This window comes from Schistocerca cancellata, chromosome 3 (genome assembly GCF_023864275.1).
Source record: "Schistocerca cancellata isolate TAMUIC-IGC-003103 chromosome 3, iqSchCanc2.1, whole genome shotgun sequence".
NCBI lineage: Eukaryota > Metazoa > Arthropoda > Insecta > Orthoptera > Acrididae > Schistocerca > Schistocerca cancellata.
The window spans coordinates 74,728,093-74,755,613 of record NC_064628.1 but is presented as its reverse complement, the minus strand read 5'-3'; the positions used below and the strand labels follow the sequence as shown (position 1 = coordinate 74,755,613).

Below are 27,521 nucleotides of genomic sequence, written 5' to 3'. Positions count from 1 at the left end.
AGAAGTGTGCCACCTCGAACAAGACCATGGCTAGCAAAGCACGGCTATACTTAAACTATCCTTCGGGTTGATGACACCTTTAGCTTTATCTTATTCAAATGATACATCATTTAAGATTTCCAGCGTACTATTAAAAACACAATTACGTAAGGGGGTGTCAACTGAACACAAGGTACATGGAAAAAGTAATTAAACTGTTTATTATTTCAAAAGTAATCGTCTTAATTGTTAATACATTTACACCATTGTGACACAAAGCGGTCAATGCCGTCATGAAAAAATGTTTGCGGTTGCGCACCGAACCATGTTCATACCCAGGCGTGTACCTCTTCTTCCGAAGCAGATCGATAGCCACGAGTTTCTTTCTTCAGTGTTCCAAATATATGCAAATCGTAAGGGCGGAGATCAGGACTCCATGAATGTTGCGTTAAGGGCCTACTGGAGAAACTTCTGTAGTGCACTCGAAACATGTGGCGCGCACATGGTTCCGTGGGCAATCGCAAGGAGGCGCGCCGTCTTGTCCCACAGACGTATAAATGTATTAACAGTTATGGTGGTTACTTTTGAAATAATAAATAGGTTACTTACTTATTTCTCATATGTCTCGTTTTAATTTGACTGTTCCTTGTAAGCATGTCTCTGACATACGTTATAACAGTAGAAGTATTCGAATACGCATATCTCAGCCGATAAATACTTTTTAAGCAATGCATTATGTCAAATATACCTTATAAAGTTGATAAAACTTGTAGCATTTTCGTTTTCTAAAATGCTTAGAATTTTATTCATTTATCTTACTGAATTCGTTTAAGTCACCTTTATTTTCAAGCAGGTGAAGTGTAAACGACAAGTAGTCCTCCTTTTTTTGCATATATTCTCTTCCGTGTCTTTCCTTACAGTTTTTTCCCTTTAGGGTTCCCACTATCACACTACAATGGGCTAGCACATGTGCTATCGTCTTGCCCTTATCTTCCAGTAAGTGTTTACCAGATGTTCCTCTCTTCGCCGATTGTGCGGTGGGGGAGCTCATTTCTTATTAATCCACTTGATTTCCAACATCCATTAGGAAAACGAGTTCTCTAACGCTTCGATTCTCTTCTTCGCCTTTTTTACCGTAGTTGGAGATTCGCTTCCGTACATTGTAGTACTCCATACGCAATTACTCACAAATTTTTTCCTCAGATGAAAGACTACGTTAAGTACTTGTAGTATTCTTTTTAGCGATGATTACCCTTCTTGTCTGTGGTAATCTACATCTTATATCTTCTTTGTTTCGTTCATCGTGCATTGTTTTGCTTCGAAGTTAACCAGAATCCCCTCTCCATCCATAGCGTGGTCCCAGATTCAGCTGTTAAGTTTATCACTGATCACTTTTCTACTGTTCTCTTGGCTCTTCTGCATACGTTTATTACCCGTCTCTGCCTACAGTTTGCACCTGTTCTCCTGAGAATTTCAAACATTCTGCACCATTTTACATTGACGAACTCTTTCTCTTGGCAGACTAATCTTATGAACGTGTCAATATTTTTCTTAAGTATTGCACTCAGTGTCAAGCGCAACGTTAGATTGCCTTCTGGTGCCTTAGCGCTTAGTAGGATGCCTTTAGCATTCGTCTGTCTCTGATATCGTCGGGATTGTGTGAACGATATTTTTGCAGAATGGCCGATAGTATCTCCAACCTCTCAGAGTCTACACACTAACTTGAGTAATTGCTTGGTACCGACTTGCCCAAATGATTTTGGAAATCTATATCTTCGATTTTGTTTTTCGCAAGTCATCCAAAGGTAAGCCAAACTCGAATACTTTATCCCGTGTGTCTCCCAAATTGACACACATTTCTCCCTCTATCGCGTCATCATACAGTTTCCCAGTCTACTCCTCACTCCACTTACCCGCGCCCTCATATGCGATAACTATGTAATAAGTTGTCACCGTTGCTTTTAAATCCATCAAAAGTTATTTTGAGTTTTCTGTGTCTGCATCTGTCCTCCAGACAGCCATAAATTTTTCGATTTCTTCACGTTTTTCGCGGTTATTTCGCTTTAGCTTCCCTGCCCTTTCTTTGTTAAGTCTCTTACACTGGTGTAACCCTATCTTTCAGATGAATACTGTGTAATATCAAACAGCAATAGAAAATGATAAACTGGTAGTAGGATTCATTGTGAATAGCCTTCAGACACGAGTTAGTGTGAACCATTTTCTCTTACAGTTAACCATATGCTGCGTCTCCTATCCTGTTGGAGAACCATCCGACTTTTCGTCGCAGAAAGGCTTCAAAAATATAAGCAGTTCTTCATCAGGGTTAACATTTTAACGATTATTTTGGACGCATTGTTTATAAACTTTTAGTTCCGTTTTATTATTTTTTAATTGGAGTTGATTCAAAAGACGAAATTGGACTGATGACAGCCGATTCGTACTGATGAAGGTATGAAATTATAATACAGGTGAAGATGTGTAATCCTGGTCTGGCGAGGCTTGTTTAAAGGGATTACTTGAAGGAATGAGTTGGAGACTGTTAGGCTACTTACTTAACTATGTTGCAGAATGGTCTTAACAGGAATCATTTATTTGGAAGGGAAGACTCTGTGGAGATCATATTTAGTTACTTGGAGCTCTTTTATTAGCTATGATACAGATAAAACAAACTTCCACATACAGAAATGTACAGTTATTTATAAGTTAGTGTGTACAGGTGAGTGGTGTACAAGTGTGTGGGGTGTCAGATGAGGCCGCAGGCGGAGCATCAGTGGTGGTATCCGTAGCCGAGCCCTTGAAGGCCGTACCCCAGCCCGTAGGCGCCGTAGCCTGCGTGGGCGGCGTCGGCGGCGTTGACGGCGGCGTCGCGCGCCTTGGTTTCGGCGACGGCGGCGAAGTGGGCGCTGCGCGCGGCGGCCACTTCAGGGGTGTCCACGAGGTACCCGCCGGGACCCACGGCGACGAACGCCGGGCCGTAGGCGGCGTACCCGCCGTAGCCGCCGTACGCCAGGGCTGGGGCGCCGTAGTAGCCGGCCGCTCCGCCCAGGTAGCCCGGCCTCGCCGCGGCGACCGCCAGCACGGCGCAAACAACCTGCGGAAGATACGGCGTGCGTCAGCTCCAGCACTGGCCATACTGCCTTTAGGTATCTCTGCCGTAGAACCTCCGCCGGCCGCAGTGGCCGAGCGGTTCTAGGCGCTACAGTCTGGAATCGCGTGACCACTACGGCCGCAGGTTCGAATCCTGCCTCGGGCGTGGATGTGTGTGATGTCCTTAGGTTAGTTAGGTTTAAGTAGTTCTTAAGTTCTAGACTAGATTTGTAGACTTAGAGAAAGCTTTTGACAATGTTGACTGGAATACTCTCTTTCAAATTCTAAAGGTGGCAGGGGTAAAATACAGGGAGCGAAAGGCTATTTACAATTTGTACAGAAACCAGATGGCAGTTATAAGAGTCGAGGGACATGAAAGGGAAGCAGTGGTTGGGAAGGGAGTAAGACAGGGTTGTAGCCTCACCCCAATGTTATTCAATCTGTATATTGAGCAAGCAGTAAAGGAAACAAAAGAAAAATTCGGAGTAGGTATTAAAATCCATGGAGAAGAAATAAAAACCTTGAGGTTTGCCGATGACATTGTAATTCTTTCAGAGACAGCAAAGGACCTGGAAGAGCAGTTGAACGGAATGGACAGTGTCTTGAAAGGAGGATATAAGATGAACATCAACAAAAGCAAAACGAGGATAATGGAATGTAGTCGAATTAAGTCGGGTGATGCTGAGGGAATTAGATTAGGAAATGAGACACTTAAAGTAGTAAAGGAGTTTTGCTATTTGGGGACCAAAATAACTGATGATGGTCGAAGTAGAGAGGATATAAAATGTAGACTGGCAATGGCAAGGAAAGCGTTTCTGAAGAAGAGAAATTTGTTAACATCGAGTATAGATTTAAGTGTCAGGAAGCCATTTCTGAAAGTATTTGTATGGAGTGTAGCCATGTATGGAAGTGAAACATGGACGGTAAATAGTATAGACAAGAAGAGAACAGAAGCTTTCGAAATGTGGTGCTACAGAAGAATGCTAAGGATTAGATGGGTAGATCACATAACTAATGAGGAAGTATTGAATAGGATTGGGGAGAAGAGAAGTTTGTGGCACAACTTGACCAGAAGAAGGGATCGGTTGGTAGGACATGTTCTGAGGCATCAAGGGATCACCAATTTAGTATTGGAGGGCAGCGTGGAGGGTAAAAATCGTAGGGGGAGACCAATAGATGAATACACTAAGCAGATTCAGAAGGATGTAGGTTGCAGTAGGTACTGGGAGATGAAGAAGCTTGCACAGGATAGAGTAGCATGGAGAGGTGCATCAAACCAGTCTCAGGACTAACGACCACAACAACAACAAGTTCTAGGGGACTGATGACCTGAGCAGTTCAGTCCCATAGTGCTCAGAGCCATTTGAACCGTAGAACCTCCCATCTGTCGCAGGCATAATAACTAGAACAACCCGACAGTAGTGCTAGATGCACCAGAAAAATGGAAACCATCAATCATGCGCCGTACAGATGACCTGTATACCGAGTTCTTCCGAAAAAAAACCGCACCTTTTCTCCAGATTTCACCCCTGAAAAGTCAGAGTGTGTCTAATGAACGCCACCTGTCTTTTTCACTTGTCATTGCTGTCAAAAAATAAGCTCATTTGCTAATAAAACTAGCACCTGTAGCTGAAACTGGAACAATGCATTTTATTCCACTATGATATAAACTTATACCGATATTGTATTTGCGTTAACGCGGTTCAGACCCTCCTATATTGTTTCGTTAGCTTATAATTCACTTTCAGTTGAATACTGGCAAGAGAACTTGTTTATGCCAATACGAAGGACAGTGTAGAGCGAAAAGTATCATCAGGCCAAGGAACTCAGAGCAATTACGATGCAAGCTTCAAACTTAAATTCTATGTTAAGGCAAAACCACGACCAACAGAGAGGCCCGAAGAAAGTACGAAGTGGACGAAACTAATGTCCGACATCGGGTTACTTCAGAAGAAGATACGAAAAAGGCAGTACAAGAAGAAAATCTTTCGGGGGACCCAAATGCGTAGCTTGAAGTTAAGGTTCTTTCCTATATGCAAGATAAGTAGAAAGATAGGGTGCCTATCACACGAGAACTAATCCAACTGAAGGCCGTGGAAATTACAAGTGTTTTAATCGTGCCACAACCAAAATTCCGTGCTAGTTATTTGTTAGTGTCGTCGGTTTATGCGGAGAAATGCCCTTGCTCTCCGACGAAGTACCACACTTGCAGAGAGAATGCCAGCAGATTTCGAGGAGGAACTCGTTAACTTCAAGCGAAACGTCGTCCAGAAATGAGAGTGTCACTCATAGCCTTTTCAACAGATTGGCAACGCTGCAAAACGCCAGCATTTTGTAATATGCCGAGCAATACGACAGTAGACATGAAAGAGGCAGAAAATATCCCATTAAGAAGAACCGGGAGTGATAAAATAGTCTAAGTTAGATGATAGCTATTAGCTGTTAAAGATGATGGAAGAAGTTATCCCCTTATGTCATTCTGAAGAGAAAAAATATGGTCAAAGTAAACTTTCCTAAGGGCTTAGTGATTCGCTGCCAAGGAAGCGGTTGGAGGGCAACTCAATTGATTGTTGACTGGCTGCCTACTGCTTAGAATCGGTGACCTGCAGCACTGCTTGATAAAACATTGTTGCTAGTTTTCGATGCGCTTACGGGACACCGAACTACTGAAGTAAAAGATAGACTTCCAGTACAAAAGACAGACCTTGTCATAATACCTTGAGGAATGAGTTCTCAACTACAGGTTCTACATGTAACTATAAACAAGCCGTTCAAGGACAACCTCCAGAAAATGAATTCAGATTGGCTCCTAGAAGAATACCATGCCCGTACACAATCTGATAAGTCAGCAGTTACCATTGTGGGTGAGGGAATGTTTGCGTTATGTTCCTTCATATCATAAGAGTTCATCATCTAGGGGTTCAAGAAATGCTGAATATCGAATGAATTGGATGGCAGCGGGGATGACGTAATGTGGGAAGAGAAGACGAAACTTATGGGTGTGAAAACGAGAGTGATGTAGTGAATACCGATACTGATAGTGATGAGAGTGAATGAGGTAAAATATTATACCAGTATGTTATGTGCCAATATGCTATATCATAATTATGTTGGAATAAATGTTTTCTGTCCATATTTACGTCTTACATGTAAGTACAAGTAATTTTTTTTAATTTTCTCGTCTTAATTAGTGTACGGGTTTTTTCTGACATTCTGTCCGTCCCATAGCTGAATGGTCAGCGCGTTGTAATGCCACGCACGGGGACCTGGGTTCGATTCCCGGCTGGGGTGAAAGATTTTCTCCCCTCAGGGATTGGGTGTTGTGCTGTCCTCATCATCATTTCATCCCCATTGTCGACGCGCAAGTCGCCTAACGTGGCGTCGCACTCAATGAGACTTGCACATGGCAGCCGAACTCCCCGCCTGGGAACTTCCGACCACTGACGCTTTACTATCATTTTCATTTCATTTCTGGCATTCTTTTTTTGTTGCTGGAAATTTAGGGGTGCGGCTTATATGTCATGGTGACTATTATCAGGCCTATACGATACATTCCGCCTAAGGAGCACAATTGTAAATTTACATAATTTTGGCATTACATGGGGTCGAACAGTCATACTTTCTCCCCTTTTATCTTCTGTGAATAGAAATCGTAGAAGCCAAAGCGACACTGTTAAGCCTCTTTACCCTCTGCCAGACTCAGTGTGGGTAGGTTCATGTCTGTAATGGTTGGTCGCATTGCGTAGTAAAACACGGAAAGAATACTCCTATCTCCTAAAGTTCAAAAAAGAAGTAAGGAAGATTCTACCGCAAGGCAAAGAATCGATTTACAGCGCAAGAGATCTACCAGGTCCAAGTGAAATGTAGACCATGAGGAAACTGGTGAAGAAGAAAATGGTGTCATTTGAAAGCTAACTGCGCAGTTAAACTGGGCGTAAACACACATACATTTTTTTTTTTATTTTTCCCTGGCCCGATGGACAACATAGTCAAAGAAATAAAGTTATCAATACCATCCCCCAGTTCTGATCAAGGATTTCAGAGAGACATCCCTTGGTCATCAGGAGAATGTTGAAACTGGTAATTGATAATTCCCTCTAATTTAGTCCTAACAGAGAACCTCTCTTTCCTGTCGTGTCTTGCTAGAAGAAATGTTCTGCAACAGCCTGCACTGCTCTCATGAACAGGAACTGAAGAATGTGAGTGTGTGTGTGTGTGTGTGTGTGTGAGAGAGAGAGAGAGAGAGAGAGAGAGAGAGAGAGAGAGAGAGAGAGAGAAAGAATGAAATAGGAAATGAGGAAGTACGAAAAATAACAAGCCTTTCCTGATGAGTGGACAGTTTTATAGGACAACGGCTCTGGCATTTTTGAATAGATGATTTGAATCTGGAAAAAACCATGCAATGGGAAAAGCTGTAATACCAATCAAACGATAACAATATGTACAATACGATCTCGATAATGATTTATGTACTTCTTTAGAGACGAAAAGCTTATTTTGTCATAAGAAACGGCAAGCGCATCGGCCACATGAGTTGCCGAATGATGATGAATGTCCCTCTCCAATCTCTCTTCTTACCTCATTTACCGGTGTTTTGCAAGCAGTCACCAGCCAATATTTAGTAGTAACTGAAGGAATACAAAAGAATAAGGTTATCACAAAGCTCTTTGTAAACTTCGAAAATATTTCTACAGTTTAAGCTCTTAGAATGTTTATCCGGTTCTGTTGTGAGTGGAGAGGAATTAATAAAATCAATGTGCAATTTACAATTTCTAGTAATATCATATTAAACTAAATTCAGAAAAACGGAACACACAAAAACTGAGTAAACCAAAGATACAGTTCATGGCGTTTAGTATGCAACGTTTGTCTTGAATGTACAGTGCAGCACATGAAATTTGAGAATGACGCTTAAAGTATATGGTGCTTTGAAGAAGATCTTACAAAATTGTTCAGTGGCGTCCACACAATGATTCATTCAACCTCGAGCTTAACAAGATATTAATGCGAGTTTAGACACTATCGCTATCCATTTCTTCAAGGGAAGAGAAAATTCAAAAATAGACTAATATAATGAGCAGAGCTCTCTTCATTTTCCCGTTTGGATCAGTTATGGTGACAAACAAATCAACCTATATACGGAAACACCAATGTAGCTCATCAGCATAAACACGACAGGAAATTTTATACAGCCCTTTAAATTTCCGATTTTTATGAAACGTTATAGTGTATTTCACTTTCTTTTTCTATAAAACACTTCTATACTATGTTTGTTCTTTATTTCAGCGTTACGTAGACCTTAAGCAGCACTGAAACCTGCCACTGATTATCAGGATTGATCACAATTGTTAATTGGGCAGATAACAGCATACTCATCCATTCTATAACGAAAATAGCGATACAGAGTGTCAGTCGTTCCTCGATTTAACCTTTACTGCAGGACCCATCTTCTAACTAGCTGTAAAATTTTAGTTCGCTCAGTATAAGCCTCACAGTACTTTTGCAACCTTAATTCTGCCGCAGAAGATTGCTATAACCTTTTTAAGCAATATGACTTTAATTTTGGGCTCCTCAGTGCCGTGCGGTAGCTTAGATCATAGTTAAGCCACTTCAATCAGTAAGCTCGTAGGGGCCAGACTAAATGTATCTCATGTCGTAGCCGAGGTTAGTTTTTCCAAGGGAGTAATTCTCGATAATAAATCATGGCAGTTCAAGCGAAACATAATGGCAGCCCGACCGCTGCACGTACTCCAAATAAATACAGCTAGACATACACTAGGCTTTCGCATTTATTAAGACACAATGGAATTATAGAGATTGGCTGCGAGTGGGGATAGGTTGAAATCAGCGGGGAAAGCTGAAATGCACAAATGGTGGACTACCAAGCCATTCGGACGCAGTGGTCATTGCAATTCTGGGATTCGCTATACACCACTACCAGGTCGCCTGGTATGTGACTGGTAAGTCCTTGACACCAAAATATTTTACTACCCGAATAGCCCACTCTACCAAGTGACGATGGAAGAGCTACCAGGTTTTCTGGGCCTAAAGTAAGTTATTGTCTGTTAATACTGTTCGCAAGTTCTTTCCGCTGTCTCAGCACAGCCCCCTAGATCATGCGCAAGACTTGTATTATCATACACGAACGACATTCGATATTGGCTTATTACTAAAGTCGATTGTGGGAACACTGAAATGTGGAGAATATTTTTATATAACAAAGAAAGAATGATTATGTGAAAATAAAATTCAGTTCCAGACTTTTTCGCCTACTAGTTGTTCGGAACATATAAACGAATCAAATCTTGTCTTCCCATCTATGTAGTAATCTACAGTCGACTTGGGTTTGCGCAGACATGTTCCTCAGCAATACAGCAATGATGGAGTAACCTTCCTAAAAAAGTTATTGTTGAAATAACACTACGACACAACCGGTACTGCAGAGGGGTCGTTACGTGTGCGAGCCACACAGCGAAATCAGGATCTCTGATCATAAGCGGGCGTATATGAGTCAGATGTAAGCCGCTCTCAGGAGACCGTGCACTCACTCACCAGCAGAAGCTTCATGGCAGGTGGGTGAGTCGAGTAAGCGGCGGGCAGCTGCTATGAACTGTGCCGGCTTGCGTGCGGCTCGCATATTTATACCTCGCGCCGGCGGTGCTGTGAAAGTCCCGTGCTGGCCTTTGCCGCTATAATTCAAGAGGTGCCTTTGCGGTCTCCTCACCACACAACAAAAGGGTCGCGGCCGCGGGCCCCACTTTTTCTTGCATTCCGGAGGAGGCAACCCCTTATTTTTCCCACTGAAATTTCCGTCTGTCAGCCGTTCTGCATTGTCAACTGTAACTCGCTCATGTCCGTAGTCTGTACGGCGACCTGAAGCCTTCTAGCTGTAGACAAGCAAGTCTGACGTTGAGAACATTTCAAAACGGCTGTCAGCTGACAACTTAGAAGCAGAAGGTCTAAACCGCATCCTTCAGTGCCATCATCTTTTCTGGAAAGAAGTTCACTTTTTCCATGTCTGCCAGAGCTCATTTCTTATGAAGTGTGGCATAGATTATTTGGACAATAACATCCTCAAGTTTTACAATTTCAAACACTGATCTAAATTGCTAATAGAATAAAGAATTCTCGAGCATTTTGTTGCTATGTGAATGACAGAGCGACAAAAATGAATAATACTTAGGCCGCTGCAGGTTGTGTGAGACAGATCCAGTAAAGTTCCTAATCGATGTAAACAACAAGTCGATCTTGTTACCAAAACATTTAAAAACGTGTTTATTTCCTTATGATTTTTGCTATACATAGTGGTTCACAGTGAACATACAATGAATATTCTGACAGAAGATATTACAGTACATATGCTGCTGTCATCAGCAACCCTTCACGAGGTAGCCCTAGATGAGCATAAAAGTAACAGCTGTTGCAGCTATAATTATAGAATCCTTGACAGTCAAACAGTAAAGTTAGTAATAGTAATTAGAATGCTACAAACGATTATTCCCCGCTGATGATTAACTCTGCCACAGAAAGAAAACTGAGCACATTATTAAATTGCTGGCTCATCGTATACACCTAGGTAAGATACCTGGCTATGAAAGGAGTTCACTACAAGACGAACATAGTGTCGTATAGTGATAACCACTACAGGAATTTTATACGATTAGCTGTTAGAGAAGAAGCGGTAATAAAACAAAATTATTATCTAAGATTGCAAATTGGAACTTACAAGAGCACTACTCATAGATGAACGGAGACGACTTTATATTATAATGCACAGAGTTTGCGTCTCTAAACTGGGCATTTTCGGTAAGAAGCTTTTTGAAAATCAACAAAGATGCAGCCCAACTTTTAGACCACTTTTTCACACACACAAGAAGAAACGTTATTCTTACATGAGTCCGGAAACGATTAGACCTGATTTACAGCAACTTCTTACAGTATATTAGTTACGAGGAAAACAAAGCAACCGAAAGTAGCAGCATATTGCAGAAACCTCTTTCTTACGTGAAATGTTTAAAATGTCCTCCAGTAGCATTGACACATGCATCTGTCCATCGTTATATTGAATTATAGGTGTCTGATTATTCTTGGAGTATTGGGGCACAAAGGCTCTTTGCATCCTGTGCTTAGGTTCAATACAAAACAGCTTTCAAATGCTTCCACAAATAGAAGTCTGGTAGGTTTACATCCTGAGAACGTGAAAGCCATGTAATCGGTCAACCTCTCTCTTCATATCAGTTTGTCACAGAATACGTTATTTAGAAGTATCATCGCTCTGATAAGACGTTGTTTTCTAGCTGATCAGAATGAGTATTGTCTAAGAAACCAAAAGGGTGCGGAACCATAATCAGCCTCCATGAAGGCAATGCGATGGCGAGTTAAACCATACTTTTAGTTAAACTGGAGTTTCATGTGGTACGCCGGTACCTTCTGTTTCTGTGCATTTCGCATTGTTAGTGTACTGCAAAGAGATGTAGAAAATTAGTTCTAACATGGAAATAAAGCTTTTCTGGGTCCATGACAGTGTAGCTACTGTGTTTCACGTGTGAACCATGTGGTCCGAAAGCCAGACCATGCCATTTTTCTACCCTCGGAACATTGTCAGCTATGAAAGAAAACCACCGATAACCATAGCCTATACAGGTTAACATATAAAAAATTGCAGAATTCAGTTATAAAGAGATTTTTCGTTATTGTTGCGCAAACGATCGTTGGTCTATGAACTCGTCGCTTGTTCTTAGTGAATCGGGAAACAGTATGCAAAAACAACGGGAAAAGTTGCTTGTTAAGTTACAAATTAGAACGGGCCTCTAACCCAGGACTCATTTCCATTCTTGGGATAACATAATTTAAGACTATCACTAGAATGACTATAAATGCTTATTTCCACCATTCACTGGGAGTATCAACCTGCTTTGTAATTTGGTGACGGTCGTGTTTCCTTACACACTTATCACATACGTTTTTAAGAATTTCATCTTGCTCGTATACTCTTCAGTTGGGCACACAGTACTGATACAGTAGTATATTTCGAAACTTCTCTACCTTATATTCCAAATTCTTATACATCGTAACATTTTCCGTTAACGAAATGTAACTTTATGTCATACTAAGCATTGAAACGAACTAAAGTAATAGGAGATGCTGGACGTCTTTACTTACGGGCAGCTTAATAAATCTAAAGTTAGGGATTGTAAGGTTATCAGTAATTTACATATGTGAGCTGTAGAATCACGCAATTCACTCTGCGTTACAGGACACGGAGACATGCTGTCAATGCGTCATGCTGGAGAATGAAATGCGGGAACGGGAAATACGTAACCATGAATACGCTGTTTGCAAACAGAAAGAAAAAATAGCGCCGCAGTGTTTCCTTTACGACTTACGTACCGGTATCGTAAAGGGCACCCGACTTAGAAAATAGCTGTACGTTTCGCAGAATGCTTTCCTTACCGCTTCCTGCAACTACAAGACTGTGGTGGTAGAAACGATTGAAGAGAAGTGAAAATATTGCCGACGTTGACCTTGCTGCAGTACGCTATAAATTCAGACGAACCACGTGTGTGACCAGAAGTCGCCGGATCCTTAAAGAGACGTCACCCGTGCAGACATTAGTGCGCTAGACTTCTTTTGTGATTCGGTCACAGGATTTAATACCAGGGGAAGTCTGTCCACTAACTTCTGACATAATGAGAGTATATCACCCTAAGGGGGTTTGTGGTTTGCGGAATGCAGTTGTAGGTGATATCGTACGCCCACCGCCTTGACTGTACGTAACTTTAACTCTAAACGTTCTTACCAATACCGATAAATTCGTCACAAGAGTGCTGAGCAACTGTGTTCATATTTAAAAACTTCCATATGTCGTTTATTTTTTCATCTCAGTTGTAAATTTTTTATGGTATGTCTAGGGTCTGTCACACTTGATCTTCTTCGGATTTATATATCAATAGTTGCTAAGAAACCCGTCGTGTCTATACAGGAACCATACATAAAAATTCTGACTTGTAGTTCCTTTATAGGCATAACGGAATGCTTACGCAACTACATGTATCTGGAGAAAATCAAGCGAGATCAAACCAATAACACCATAAATAAAGACAACTCACATGTAAAAATAAACGATATCCTAAAGTTGCTTCAGTTTCCTTCTTCCTTCCAGGCATGAATCTGTGGCACAAACTACGCAACAACCTGTAGGTGGTCAAAATTACACTATAGGCAAGAGGAGATTAAATGTTGTCTTTGGCTTAACTTCCCCTCGCTACGTCTCAGCTGTCTTCTTCCTGCTTAACAGTGAATCGAAATCTCTATTTTACCGTCAACTCTCTTCAAATTTCTCTACCTCTACCATTTTTTCTCAGGTCTCCATTATTACTTTGCTAAATTTTATGTTAGGTTCTGATTTTATGATACTATCGCCGTGTTTTTCTGTTAGTCTATATAAACAACATTCTGGCAGGAACTTTATGAGAATTGTATCTATCACAATTTAAAAACATTCATATTAAAGTAGGAATTATATAGAATGTTTTACAATTCCTTTTAGAGTCGTCTAGGGGTTAAAAAGGGGACATAGTAGATAAAGTTTTGATAAGGAATCAATGTCTGGAAATTTAGCATTTGGATGTAAAATAAGTTTGAAGATAGGGTAACTTTCAGGCTCCAGTTTCTCAGTACCCACACAGTGAAGACAACAAGCACTGACCTCTGCGCTCTCTGGGAGTCTGATGGTATGACCAGTGTTTCAAGTAATCGCCGTGACGAAAAAGGCCTCTTCAAAGTCGAGAGTGCGACGTGCCCGTGGAGCACCAGAGTCAGTCCCTGTATTTGCGAACGTATTAGTTCTCACAATGGTTGTTGCAGTCTGAGGGAAACGGTATGTCATGTCAGTATTACAACAGGAACTGACGAAGGCGAGCTCTTCTCAATTTGTATGCACACCACGAAGTCCGATCTTCAAACTGGATTTCACATCCAAACGGCACTTTACGAACTCTGGTTTACCGACAACACCCTATGTATCAAGTCCCCTCTACAACAATCAAGGACTGTAACAGCAATTGCGAAACAGCCTGTGTTCGTAACTGCAACTACTTATTGTTAAGGGAGAGTGTTGCGCCTACCTATACTTTCCAGAGTTTCTCCTCTACCCAGCCTTGTATTAGAAGTTTAATACTAAAAAGCTGAATGCACAGTATAGGCATTCTATAATAATACAGGGTTTCCATAAATTATCTTAAATTATCTTTACAGGTTGTTGTTGTTGTTGTTGTGGTCTTCAGTCCTAAGACTGGTTTGATGCAGCTCTCCATGCTACTCTATCCTGTGCAAGATTCTTCATCTCCCAGTACCTACTGCAGCCTACATCCTTCTGAATCTGCTTAGTGTATTCATCTCTTGGTCTTCGTCTACAATTTTTACCCTCCACGCTACCCTCCAGTACTAAATTGGTGATCCCTTGATGCCTCATAACCTGTCCTACCAACCGATCCCTTCTTCTAGTCAAGTTGTACCACAAACTCCTCTTCACCCCAATTCTATGCAATACCTCCTCATTACTTATGTGATCTACTCATCTAATCCTCAGCATTCTTCTGTAGCACCACATTTCGAAAGCTTCTATTCTCTTCTTGTCCAAACTATTTATCGTCCATGTTTCACCTCCATGCATGGCTACACTCCATACAAATACTTTCAGAAGCGACTTCGTGACACTTAAATCAATACTCGATGTTAACAAATTTCTCTTCTTCAGAAACGCTTTCCTTGCCATTGCCAGTCTACATTTTATATCCTCTCTACTTCAAACATCATCAGTTATTTTGCTCCCCAAATAGCAAAACTCCTTTACTGCTTTAAGTGTCTCATTTCCTAAACTAATTCCCTCAGCATCACCCGACTTAATTCGACTACATTCCATTATCCTCGTTTTGCTTTTGTTGATGTTCATCTTATATCCTCCCTTCAAGACACTATCCATTCCGTTCAACTGCTCTTCCAAGTCCTTTGCTGTCTCTGACAGAATTACAATGTCATCGGCGAACATCAAAGTTTTTATTTCTTCTCCATGGATTTTAATACCTACTCCGAACTTTTCTTTTGTTTCCATTACTGCTTGCTCAATATACAGATTGAATAGCATCGGGGAGAGGCTACAACCCTGTCTCACTGCCTTCCCAACCCCTGCTTCCCTTTCATGTCCCTCGACTCTTATAACTGCCATCTGGTTTCTGTACAAATTGTAAATAGCCTTTCGCTCCCTGTATTTTACCCCCGCCACCTTCAGAATTTGAAAGAGAGTATTCCAGTCAACATTGTCAAAAGCTTACTCTAAGTCTACAAATGCTAGCAACGTATGTTTCCCTTTCCTTAATCCTTCTTCTAAGATTAGTCGTAGGGCCAGTATTGCCTCACGTGTTCCAACATTTCTACGGAATCCAAACTGATCTTCCCCGACCATTTTTTCCATTCGTCTGTTAAGAATTCGTATTTTATAGCCCTGGCTTACTAAACTGATAGTTCGGTAATTTACAAATCTGTCAACACCTGCTTTCTTTGGGATTGGAATTATGACATATTCCGGAAGTCAGAGGGAATTTCGCCTGTCTCATACATCTTGCTCACCAGATGGTAGAGTTTTGTCAGGATCTGTTCTCCCAAGGTTGTCAGTAGATCTAATGGAATGTTGTCTACTCCGAGGGCCTTGTTTCGACTCAGGTCATTCAATGCTCTGTCAAACTCTTCACGCAGCATCATATCTCCCATTTCATCTTCATCTACATCCTCTTCCCTTTCCATGATATTGTCCTCAAGAACATCCCCCCTGTACAGACCCTCAATATACTCCTTCCACCTTTCTGCATTCCCTTCTTTGCTTAGAACTAGGTCTCCATCTGAGCTCTTGATATTCATACAAGTGGTTCTCTTTTCTCCAAAGGTCTCTTTAATTTTCCTATAGGCAGTATCTATCTTACCTCTCGTAAGATAAGCCTCTACATCCTTACATTTGTCCTCTAGCCATCCCTGCTTAGCCATTTTGCACTTCCTGTCGATCTTATTTTTGAGACGTTTGTATTCCTTTTTGCCTGCTTCAGTTACTGCAATTTTTGTATTTTCTCCCTTCACCAATTAAATTCCGTATCTCTTCTGTTACCCAAGGATTTCTACTAGACCCCGTATTTTTACCTACTTGATCCTCTGCTGCCTTCACTATTTCATCCCTCAAAGCTACCCATTCTTCTTCCACTGTATTTCTTTCCCCCATTCCTGTGAATTGTTCCCTTATGCTCTCCCTGAAACTCTGTACTACTTCTGTTTTAGTCAGTTTATCGAGGCCCCATCTCCTTAAATTCCCACCTCTTTGCAGTTTCTTCAGTTTTAATCTACAGTTCATAACCAATAGATTGTGGTCAGAGTCCACATCTGCCCCTGGAAATGTCTTACAATTTAAAACCTGGTTCCGAAATCTCTGTCTTACCATTATATAATCTATCTGATACATTTTAGTATCTCCAGGGTTCTTCCATGTATACAACCTTCTATCATGATTCTTAAACCAAGTGTTAGCTATGATTAAGTTGTGCTCTGTGCAAAATTCTACCAGGCGGCTTCCTCTTTCATTTCTTAGCCCCAATCCATATTCACCTACTATGTTTCCTTCTCTCTCTTTTCCCACACTCGAATTCCAGTCACCCATGACTATTAAATTTTCGTCTCCCTTCACTACCTGAATAAATTCTTTTATCTTATCATACATTTCATCAATTTCTTCATCATCTGCTGAGCTAGTTGGCATATAAACTTGTACTACTGTAGTAGGCGTGGGCTTCGTGTCTATCTTGGCCACAATAATGCGTTCACTATGCTGTTTGTAGTATCTTGCGCGCACTCGTATTTTTTATTCATTATTAAACCTACTCCTGCATTACCCCTATTTGATTTTGTTTTTATAACCCTGTATACACCTAACCAAAAGTCTTGTTCCTCCTGCCACCGAGCTTCACCAATTCCCACTATATCTAACTTTAACCTATCCATTTCCCTTTCTAAATTTTCTAACCCACCTGCCCACGGCTGTAGTTTCCCCTTGCTTTCGGCCGTTCGCAGTACCACAACAGCAAGGACGTTTTGGTTAGTGTTACAGGGCCAGATCAGTCAATCATCCAGACCGTTGCCGCCGCAACTACTGAAAATGATGCTGCCCCTCTTCAGGAACCACACGTTTGTCTGGCTTCTCAACAGATACCCCTCCGTTGTGGTTTCCCCTACGGTACGGCTGCCTGTGTCGTTGAGGCACGCAAACCTCCACACCAACGGCAAGGTCCATGGTTCAGGGGGGGGCGGGGCTTTACAGGTAAATTAGATATTAACAAGTGACTTACAACTCATCAAATTTTGTTTCCTCATTCTTATACTTCAATGTGTGCACCGTTAGTGTCACGGATAATGTCTAGTTGGAATTCCATTTCTCTACACGTACGATTCGAGAACTCCACGGTGACATGTTCAAACGCATTGCGAATGCAAGCCTTCAAGTCCTGTAGGTCTCTTAGTTAGGTACACCAGATTATTCGGAAAATCCCACAGGAAGAAGTCTGGTAGTGTGAGGTAAGAGGATCGTGGTGGCCATCGAATTTGACCATCTTGTCCAATCCACGTATCCGGAAACTTTTCATCTAGAAATTGACGGACATTTAGGGGCCAGCGGGATTGTGTCCATACTGTTGAAATATGATGTCAGATTGCAGATTTTTCAGCTGTAGCAGAGCAAAACTCTTGTAACACGTTCAAGGAAACACCACCAGTAATGGCAGACTCAATGAAAAACAATGGACCAGTGATGAAATTGTGCATCAGTCCGCACCAAACACTCATCTCGGGACTGACTTTTTCCATTTCACGTGTAACATGAGGATGCTGTGAACCCCATATACGAACATCATAACGATCCAGTTTTCCGGATATATGAAACGTTGCCTCATCGGAGAAAGAATTTGTTACCAAAAAGTCATTGTTTGCGTTAATCTGGCCTAGCATATCCGCTGCAGACTACTCGTGCTAAGGTTTCCCGTAGGTTTTAATGCATGAAGCAGCTGCACCTTGTACGGATATAGCTGTATGCAATACACTGTGCACTTTCGATCGTCTCATTTCCAACTCTTTGGCTACCATATGCACCTATTTTGTCGGACTCCTTGCAAATGCCTGCCGTACCTCGTCCACGTTGGCGTCTGAAACAGATGGGCGTTCTGCCCCCTTTTTTTATGGAGAACACTAGCAGTTTCTATAAATGATGTATGCGAAGCCCGAATAGTTGGTCGGGACGGTGGTTGCGTTCCATACCGTGTTCGAAAGTTCCGTTGCGCTTGCGTATCGGACGTCGCCTTTATGAACCAGACCACGCAATTTGTTTTCTCTTGTGGCGTCCACATTTTATCAGGTTTCCAAGTTCAATTCAGCGACAAAATTGTGTCGTCTAGAAGACACAGAAACCCTATGAGTTATCTTCTCCCATGTTTAAAGCCATCTGTTAATATTTATTATAGTTTTACAGTTATTAACCTCTTATGTCCTAAAGTTAATTTATGGGCAGTCTGTATTTACTTAATATTTCGTTATGAACCGCCTTTTGACTTTCTGGACCATCGTCAGATAACATATAACTAAACACATAGTTCACACAACGTCAGCGAGAATTCACAGCTGGACATAGTGTTTGAAGGATATGTAACATCTTACGATTGTGTGTCGATACCAAAACACAAGCCTAATGTAATTCCTAACGACGCTCAGAACATAATAACGACATCCACTGTTTTATATGCTGCTGTCCTTTTCTCAGATTACGAAGATTAATCCTGAAAATTAATTTTTTCCCAAATGCGAAAACACGTGCCAAGGTGCGTTATGATCTGGAAGAAATATTCTCTTGAAATTTAAAGTCGTTGAAATCGAGGAAGTATTCGCAATACTTTATTTAATGGTCTATCTGTTACGTTATTGCTCTGCTACACACCATTATTCAATAAGTGAAAACAAATAAAGTAGAAGCAGTATCAAAAACCAGCTACAAGTTAAATATATCTTTAAATAGGTGCTATTTGAAACCACCAAAGATTTCCATTTTCAAGACAAATAAATGTTAAGACACTAAAGAAACTCAGTTGACCTGCAAGTATCACACCCTCCATGGTAAAAAGAACCCCTTGTGTTTCAAGGTACTATACGGTATGGCTTAACTGAACAGATTATACATAAATTGTTCTAAAAATATCACAGTCAAATGAAAACGAGATACATGGAGAAAAAGTAAGTAAAGACTTTATTATTTATCCCAATGTGAGACAAAGCGATCAGTGCTTTCACTTAAAAATGTTTGCAGTTGCCTAAGAAACCATGATTGTATCCGGGAGTCCACCTCTTCGTCCGAAGCAAATGGATGGACACGTACGTCCGTCTTCAGAGGTCCATAAATATGGGAATGGGTTGGGGTGAGACCGGGACTGTAGGAAGGATGTGGAAGGACTTCCTAGCGAAACTTCCACAGGGTAGTCGAAACAACCTTGCAGTCACGGTTCGTAGACAACCGTAAACATGTATCCATAAAGGCATTTACCATCTTGTCTCACAGTGGAATAAATGTATTAACAGTTCTGGCGATTACTTTTTGAAATAATAAACAGTTTAGTTACTTTTTTTAGATCTATCTCGGTTTCATTTTATTGCCCCCTTGCCAAAAGTTACACAGTACAGAACCTCATGTCTAACGACAACAAACACTGTAGAAAATGGATAAACTGCTTATGGCGGGCTCTAGCACGTACTCTTTCCTGTGATTCTAAAATCAGCCACTAGACTGAAGTACCGACCAAAATGCATCCTGTTTTCCTAGATACATTACCCTCTAGGTTCAACACTTTCCAATGCCACGTGAACTCATGTTCTACGCGTCTTGCAATTTTGACTCCACACATAATCACTAAATATACCTGACTAGGTGTAGGAGAGGTCCTGAAGGTTCAAATCTTACTGATAATATACACGGAGATATATATGTTTTTTTGCTAAACAGTAGGCCGGCGTGAGTGGCCGAACGGTTCTAGGCACTACAGTCTGGAACCGCGCGACCGCTACGGTCGCAGGTTCGAATCCTGCCTCGGGCATGCATGTGTGTGATGTCCTTAGGTTAGTTAGGTTTAAGTAGTTCAAAGTTCTAGGGGACTGATGACCTCAGAAGTTAAGATCCATAGTGCTCAGAGCCATTTGAACTAAACAGTACTGTCATCTCGAATAATTCAGTCCTTACGCATATACTAAGCCAACATTTTGAATTTGAAATGACTTATGCTTGTCACGCGTGTATGACATTGCAACACTGATATGAAAACGGCTACTGATCACAGTTGAATTCAGAAACTGTAAATTAAAATTAGTGACTGGCGTCAGGTACAACAGAGGAAAAAGAATAAATAATTTTCCAGTCATTGATACCGCCAAATGGATAATTACGCCTATTTCACGCAGTAATGTTTGCTTTTGTCATTCTGATAAATGACCTCTCTGAATCTTTAATGGCCGGCCGGAGTGGCCGAGCGGTTCTAGGCGCTACAGTCTGGAACCGCGCGACCGCTACGGTCGCAGGTTCGAATCCCGCCTTGGGCATGGATGTGTGTTATGTCCTTAGATTAGTTAGGTTTGAGTAGTTCTAAATTCTAGGGGACTGATGACCTCAGAAGTTAAGTCCCATAGTGCTCAGAGCCAATCTTTAATGCAACATACTCAGCAATGTACTAAATGTTCCATTGAACGACTGTCTTGGGCTTTTGTTGGGAATATCTATGATGCTCTCATGGCGTTTATATTAATTACATGGCGAATCGTGCAGATCTTCTCTGAATATCGTCGGCGTCGTAATGGGTCTTTGCGTGGGTTCCACAACAAAAGGCAATAGTCAAGAATTCGTTGGAGAAGACTATTTGTAAACGGTGTTCATCATTAGTTCGTTAGAGATTTTCCGATTCTCTACAGCTTGGTATCAGCCTCCCTCACGGCCGGCCGCTAAGGCCGCGCGTTTCTAGGCGCTTCAGTCTGGAATCGCGCGACCACTACGGTCGCAGGTTCGAATCCTGCCTCGGGCATGGATGTGTGTGATGTCCTTAGGTCAGTTAGGTTTACTTAATTCTAAGTCTAGGGGACTGATGACCTCAGATGTTAAGACCCATAGTGTTTAGAGCCATTTGAACCATTTGAACATCCCTCACGGCTGAATTTATTACGTTGCCCCATTTGAGATCGCTCCGGATCGTTAAGTGCATTCCCTTTCCAGCTCTATGTACTGAAGAATGAACACAAATTACCCCGTTTTTTCGTCAGCTGTACTGTATCCGGTACGTGATACTGAAAGGCGAAAGGTGTGTCACTCGGAAATTGCTACCCTCACGGAGAAAGTAATTTATGGCTGGACCTCCTTTTGCCGTTTCGTTTCCATGACCTGCGGGTGCCACAGGGAGTGTCCGCAGGTCGGCTAGGACGACACACCCAGCACCAGCGGCGCGTCTTAAAAGTCACGGTCTGGCAGCACTGCATACGCCTGAACTGTATTCCTGAGTAGCCGCATTCTGACCCGCTTTACATTAGATTAGATTCAGTTTTCGTTCCATAGACCCAAGAAATGAGATGATTCTCGTGGGTGTGGAACATGTCAGAAAGTATGACATAAAACATTTGAACATAATACTTACTACCCTGATCATTTGTCAGGAGTTAGTTGAAAATAAGTTAATACAATGCAGTAAAGTGGGACAGCTAATATTTACAGAATTAACACAGTGATTGAATGAAACACTGTTATACACTATTAATAAATTTTTCATACTCAAAATACCTAATCTTGACTGTTGTGACGAAGTGTTGTCAAAACTGAAATGTAACAGATCTTTTTACTTAAGTTGGCTTAACAGTCTCTGTTAAGATATTCATCTATGGAGTAGAAGGAGTTGCCTACCAAAAAGTCTTTCAAACTCTGTTTAAACCGTGCTTTATCTGAAACCAAGTTTATAATGGTTGCTGGCAATTTATTAAGAATGTGTGTTCCTGAATTTTGGACTACTTTTTGGACCAAGGTTAAGTTATTTTAGGCCTTTATGTAGATTCTTCTTATTCCTAGTATTGATACTGTGTACTGAGCTATTGGTTAGAAATAGAGATGTATTACTTGCAACAAATTTCATTAAGGAATAAATATACTGAGAATCAGTGGTTAGAATACAGTTCCTTCAACAGGTTTCTACAAGATGTTCTTGAATTTACACCACAAATTATTCATATCACACGCTTTTGCACCCTAAAAACATTTTCTCTCTTTGATGAGTTGCCCCAGAATATGATCCCATACGACATAACAGAATGAAAGTAAGCAAAGTACGCAAGTTTTTTATATTTATATCTCCTACATCTGACGTCATTCTCACATTTACATTTGCACCAAGGGATACGAGGTACTCACAATAAAAATACGTTTCAGTAGCTACAGTGACATCTGCTTCATGACAATTATTAACTAATTTCATATGGTTAACTGCAATGCACGTACTCAGATTGATATTACTTCTAGATTCTAGGCTTTGTGTTACATTTCGGTGAAAACTCAACAGAGCATCATTGTTATCTACCCTTTTCTAGAAAATGTAGAAAATATCACACGTATGGACAATAAACAAAGATGCCATTTGCATTTGTCTACGTCACATTGACAGTACACGTAATCAGCCCCTTACTGTACTAAGGTTCCATACAAAATGGAGGTAGGGAGTTCAGAAATTAACGCCTCATTCACAAAAATGGCAATACTTCCGAACAGCTTGCAACACTCTCCGTCTGCTTATGTTACCATACGCACTTTGAACCGTAAGTGGTGCCACTCAGCTACAACAACGGGGTGCTGGACACAAGTTGAGGAGCCACAGAGTCGAAATCCCCATATTACAGGCCACATTAAGGTTTTCAGTTATTCTGCTAAATCGCTTAAGCAATCAGCTATGCTTATTTGTATTTGAGGAATAATGAATGTCTAGTACAGCGCTGTCCCTCTGAATATTTCTTGGTAGCAACTTCTTCTTTACCACTTTGTGGTAAGTAATCTTTCGTTCTTGTATCACGTTCAGTTTATTCACACTGTCGAAGCGAATTCTCAGGCGGAGTGGGTGGCAGAGGGAGGGCGGAGGTGCAGGTAGGGGGAGGTGGTGCGATGTGGAAAAAGCCGTGCTTTAGTCAAGCATTGCTGGCACTACGCAAGTGCTTACATGTTTTGCACGACATGGCACGACATTCGATTTGTAATGGGCGCTCACTGTCCAAGCTCAAGTCCGTTATCAAACTTCTCAGAATCAAATTAAAATATCCACACAGTGTGTCTGCAACACTCGCTTATGTCCTCCTCCCGACACGGCAACTCACATTCTTCTGTTGGAAAAAAAACCCTTGCACTTATGAAAAACGTAATACCATTCTAAAGTTTGCCACAAGATATAAACAACATAAGCGATGTTTTCCACATTACAGCTGCTGATGAACTGGTGACTCCAGTGAGCAAAAAAGATAAAAGAAGGCACCCGCAAAATTACACACCAGTTCTGTTTGCTGCATAATCTTTCAACTTATTCTCAGTTCGAATACAGTGAAGTTTCTTGAGACCGAGAAGCTTATGTGCACGAATCAGCACGGTTTTAGAAAACATCGCTCATGCGAAACTCCCTTTTCTCCCATGATGTACTGCGAACTATGGATGAATGGCAACAGGCAGATTCGATATTTCTAGATTTCCGGAAAACGTTTGACACGGTGCCCCATTGCAGGCTGTTAACGAAGGTGCGAGCATGTTGAATAAATTCACAGATATCTGAGTGGCTCCAAGACATCTTAAATAATACAACTCAGTATGTTGTCCTTGGAGGCGAGTGTTCATCAGAGACGAGGGTATCGTCAGGAGTGGTCCAGGGAACTGTGACAGGACGGCTGTTGTTCTCTACATACATAGATGATTTGGCTGACAGGGTGGGCAGCAATCTGCGGTTGTTTGCTGACGACGACTTGGTGTAGGTAAGGTGCCGAAGTTGATCGACTGTAGAAAGGTACAAGAGATCTTAGACAAAATTTCCAGTTGGTATGCTGAATGGCAGCTAGCCCTAAATGTGGAAAAATGTGAGTTAACACGGGCCTGTAATGTTCGGATACAGTATTGCTAGCGTCCCACTTAACACAGTCAAGTCGTTTAGATACCTGGGCGTAACGCTGCAAAGCGATATGAGGTGGAACGAGCGTGCGAGAACTGGTAGGGCAGGCGAATGGTCGACTTCGGTTAATTGGGAGAATTTTAGGAAAGAGTGGTTCCCCTGTAAAGGAGACCGCATACAGGACGCTGGTGCGATCTATTTTTGAGTATTTCTCGAGTGTTTGGGATGCGTACCACGTCAGATTGAAGGAAGACATCGAAGTAATTCAGAGGCGGGCTGCTATATTTGTTACCGGTAAGTTCGATCAACTCGTAAGTGTTATGGAGAGGCTTCGGGAACTCAGATGGGAATCTCTGGAGCGAAGGCGAACGTTCTTTTCGAGAAGCACCACTGAAAAACTTTAGGGAACAGAGAAAATTTAGAGAATCGACATTTGAGGCTGATTGCCGAACGATTCTACTGCCGCCAACATACACTGCGCGTAACGACCACGAATCTAAGATACGAGAAATTAGGGCTCATACGAAGACATACAGACAGTCGTTTTTCCCTAGCTTTATTTGCGAATGGAACAGGAAAGGAAATGACAAGAAGTGGTACAGGGGAACCTCCACCACGCACCGTACCGTGGCTTACAGAGTATCTGTGTGGATGTAGATGTACAGTCGTGGAGAAAACGAGCGAGACCCCTCGCCTTTTCGTTATGCTGATCCGCACGGCTTTGAAGTCTGCTACACAGCATAACAGGCAAGGCGACGAAGTGCTACCAACATACTATGCACTTGCGTGAAATTGACAAACTATCTGAACTTTTTTAGGCTGTTTTCAATAATTTGTAAGACTATATTAATGCTGATTAGTGTGTTAAATACAACACGTAATTATAAGACAGAACTGAAAGAAGAAACGCTAATTGGTATGAACTGTACCAATAAAAATGAATTTCAACTTATCGAGATAACATAATTGTCTTAGTAATACAAAGAACGCCGGATCGTTACGAATTAGCAAAATATTATCCGCTTTCGGCCGCGAAACGGTCTGTGTCAACGTTCAGACCAGTCATACTGGATTACCGTTGCTGACCTACCATGAAAGTGTGCAAATTTAACAACGCGTGAAGATTCATAACGAAATTCAGTTAAAAATCATTCAGTGCCACACTTAAGTCAATTCCATTATTGACAGAAGCGGAAAAAGTAGGCAGTAACATGTATGAAATTCTATAAGAGTGTCATATTGACATGCACAGGGCGCCAGTACAGAATAAAGGTAGCGATAAAACGTATTGGGGCCGCGAGAATTTCTTAAAATTGCTTTACTGATATTCTACCTGCCTCCATCGAGATTAGAACCGAAAACAAACCAGACCTTCCTTTCACTACGCAGACAACCCATGCAGCCCTCTATTATTACCCCAGACATGAATAAGCCACCAATTTCGCAATGAAAATGGCAAAATGATCTGCAGTTTCTATTGCATAGAGCTTTCTGGACTCAAAACATGAATTTTCTTCCTTTATGTCACCGCTTATGTGACAACCATTCGGGATGTTTATCGAAGTAGCAAAATACTGTTATTAGAGAGTAAATTTAGTAGGATATTTCTGCACCACCCCAGGAAATAAACGGCTACACAGCTGCCAAACGTATTCTACACTGTTTCGAATTCTCCACTAGACTCGCCACAGCCGCAAAACGTTCATTAGCCTAAGTGTTTCTTAAGCTAGCTAGCAATGGGAATGTTCGCACTTCTAAAACGCGGTAGCATTAATACTGGGATGTGAACTACCACGTGTATAGGCAAATGGATTCTATTTGCATTCCTGTAAACGTGATTTGGATCGAAGGCGTAGCTACGATTAATATGCTGATGTATCGACTGCAACTAGAACATTTCGAATAAAGAGTAGGGGGTGTTATTTATGCAGCCCTCATCTTCAGTATCTGTCGTAGCTGTTTTCGTTGTTAGGATTTCGTCACCTAAACCAGTAAAAACGGAACCCTACAAGTCTCACTTTCTTGACCGTCTATCGGTCTACCCAACCTTTAAAACCCGTTTACCTCCAGAACGGGTAGACATAATAAGCGGAAATGTATCGCACTTCTTGTGGTAACCGGTCCCTTGGTGGTGTAAAAAAGTGAGCTTCTGTGTCAACGCAATCTAAAGATACGGCCGTTTATGAAAAGAAAATTTGCGTGAAAGGCCAAAAAATGGCTCCAAGAACTATGTGACCAAACTGCTTACGTCATCAGCCCCTAGACCTAGAACTACTTAAACCAACCTAACTTAACACACGTCCACGCCCGGGAAAGGATTCGAACTGACAGCGCAAGCAGCCGTGCGATCCGCGATATGACGCCGTTGAAAGCACGGCTAACCCGCGCCGGAAAGCTGTTAATATCATCTGATGTTGCTAACAAGTTATTTACTTCTGGTGAATGATTTTCTGCGCAGTTCATTTAAGATAGAATAACTAAAATCTATTTGATGTTACGGAAGACGAAGGACGCCTAATTCGTTTCCCTCTCTTTACTTATGATGTTTCATTCGCAATCTGAGCATACGTATTATCCATAACCACACTTTAGCGTCACACAGATACGTGAATGAAACACATTGGCGTACAGTTTTAGACATAAAAACTGACCGCCGGCCGCCTGCCACAGAGACTAATCACTTAACGTAGCCAATAAAACTGACCGGCCATCTGCACAATCTGGCAACACTGTAAGATGCGGAAGCGTTAGGAGGAAGTGTTGTCTACTTCCGAGATGGTCTAGTGCTAGCCGGCACGGTAGCTCAGCGTGTTCGGTCAGAGAGCAGGTTGGCCTCTGTAATAAAAAAAACTGAGTGGAAGGATCAACCACCGAACTTGAACAGGATGTCCAGCGACGTCCGCAACGACCAAACACAACGATCAATAATGAACAATAAGAAAAAAAAGAAAAGAAAAAATGGTAATCGTCATGCATTCTAAGCTTATGGTCGCCTGTTCGTGTCCAACCTTTTTTTTTTTTTTTTTACCACATTTCGGTCTAAAGTTATGATTTTGATTGAGCATCGAAGATAATTCGCTTAACGTTCTACCCACCAGCAATGACAAGTATTCCAAAAACAACTCCGCAGGACAGCTCGTGGCTGCGCCGCGATCATAACAGCTTACGCTCGAGCGTTTCCTCACGCTGCAGCGGCTACCAGCCACCGGCCAGACGCCACCC

At 41.6% G+C, this 27,521-nt stretch overlaps 1 protein-coding gene across 1 annotated transcript; it reads right to left on the bottom strand.

Moving 5' to 3' along the window:
- Positions 1-2,595: 2,595 nt before the first annotated feature.
- Positions 2,596-9,666, bottom strand: LOC126177026 (cuticle protein 18.7-like). The gene is made up of 2 exons (XM_049924257.1): positions 9,619-9,666; positions 2,596-3,070 (listed from the first exon to the last, which is right to left on the bottom strand). The coding sequence occupies exons 1-2, from the start codon at positions 9,631-9,633 to the stop codon at positions 2,747-2,749; spliced, it is 339 nt and encodes a 112-aa protein (XP_049780214.1). The 5' UTR covers positions 9,634-9,666; the 3' UTR covers positions 2,596-2,746.
- Positions 9,667-27,521: the final 17,855 nt, after the last annotated feature.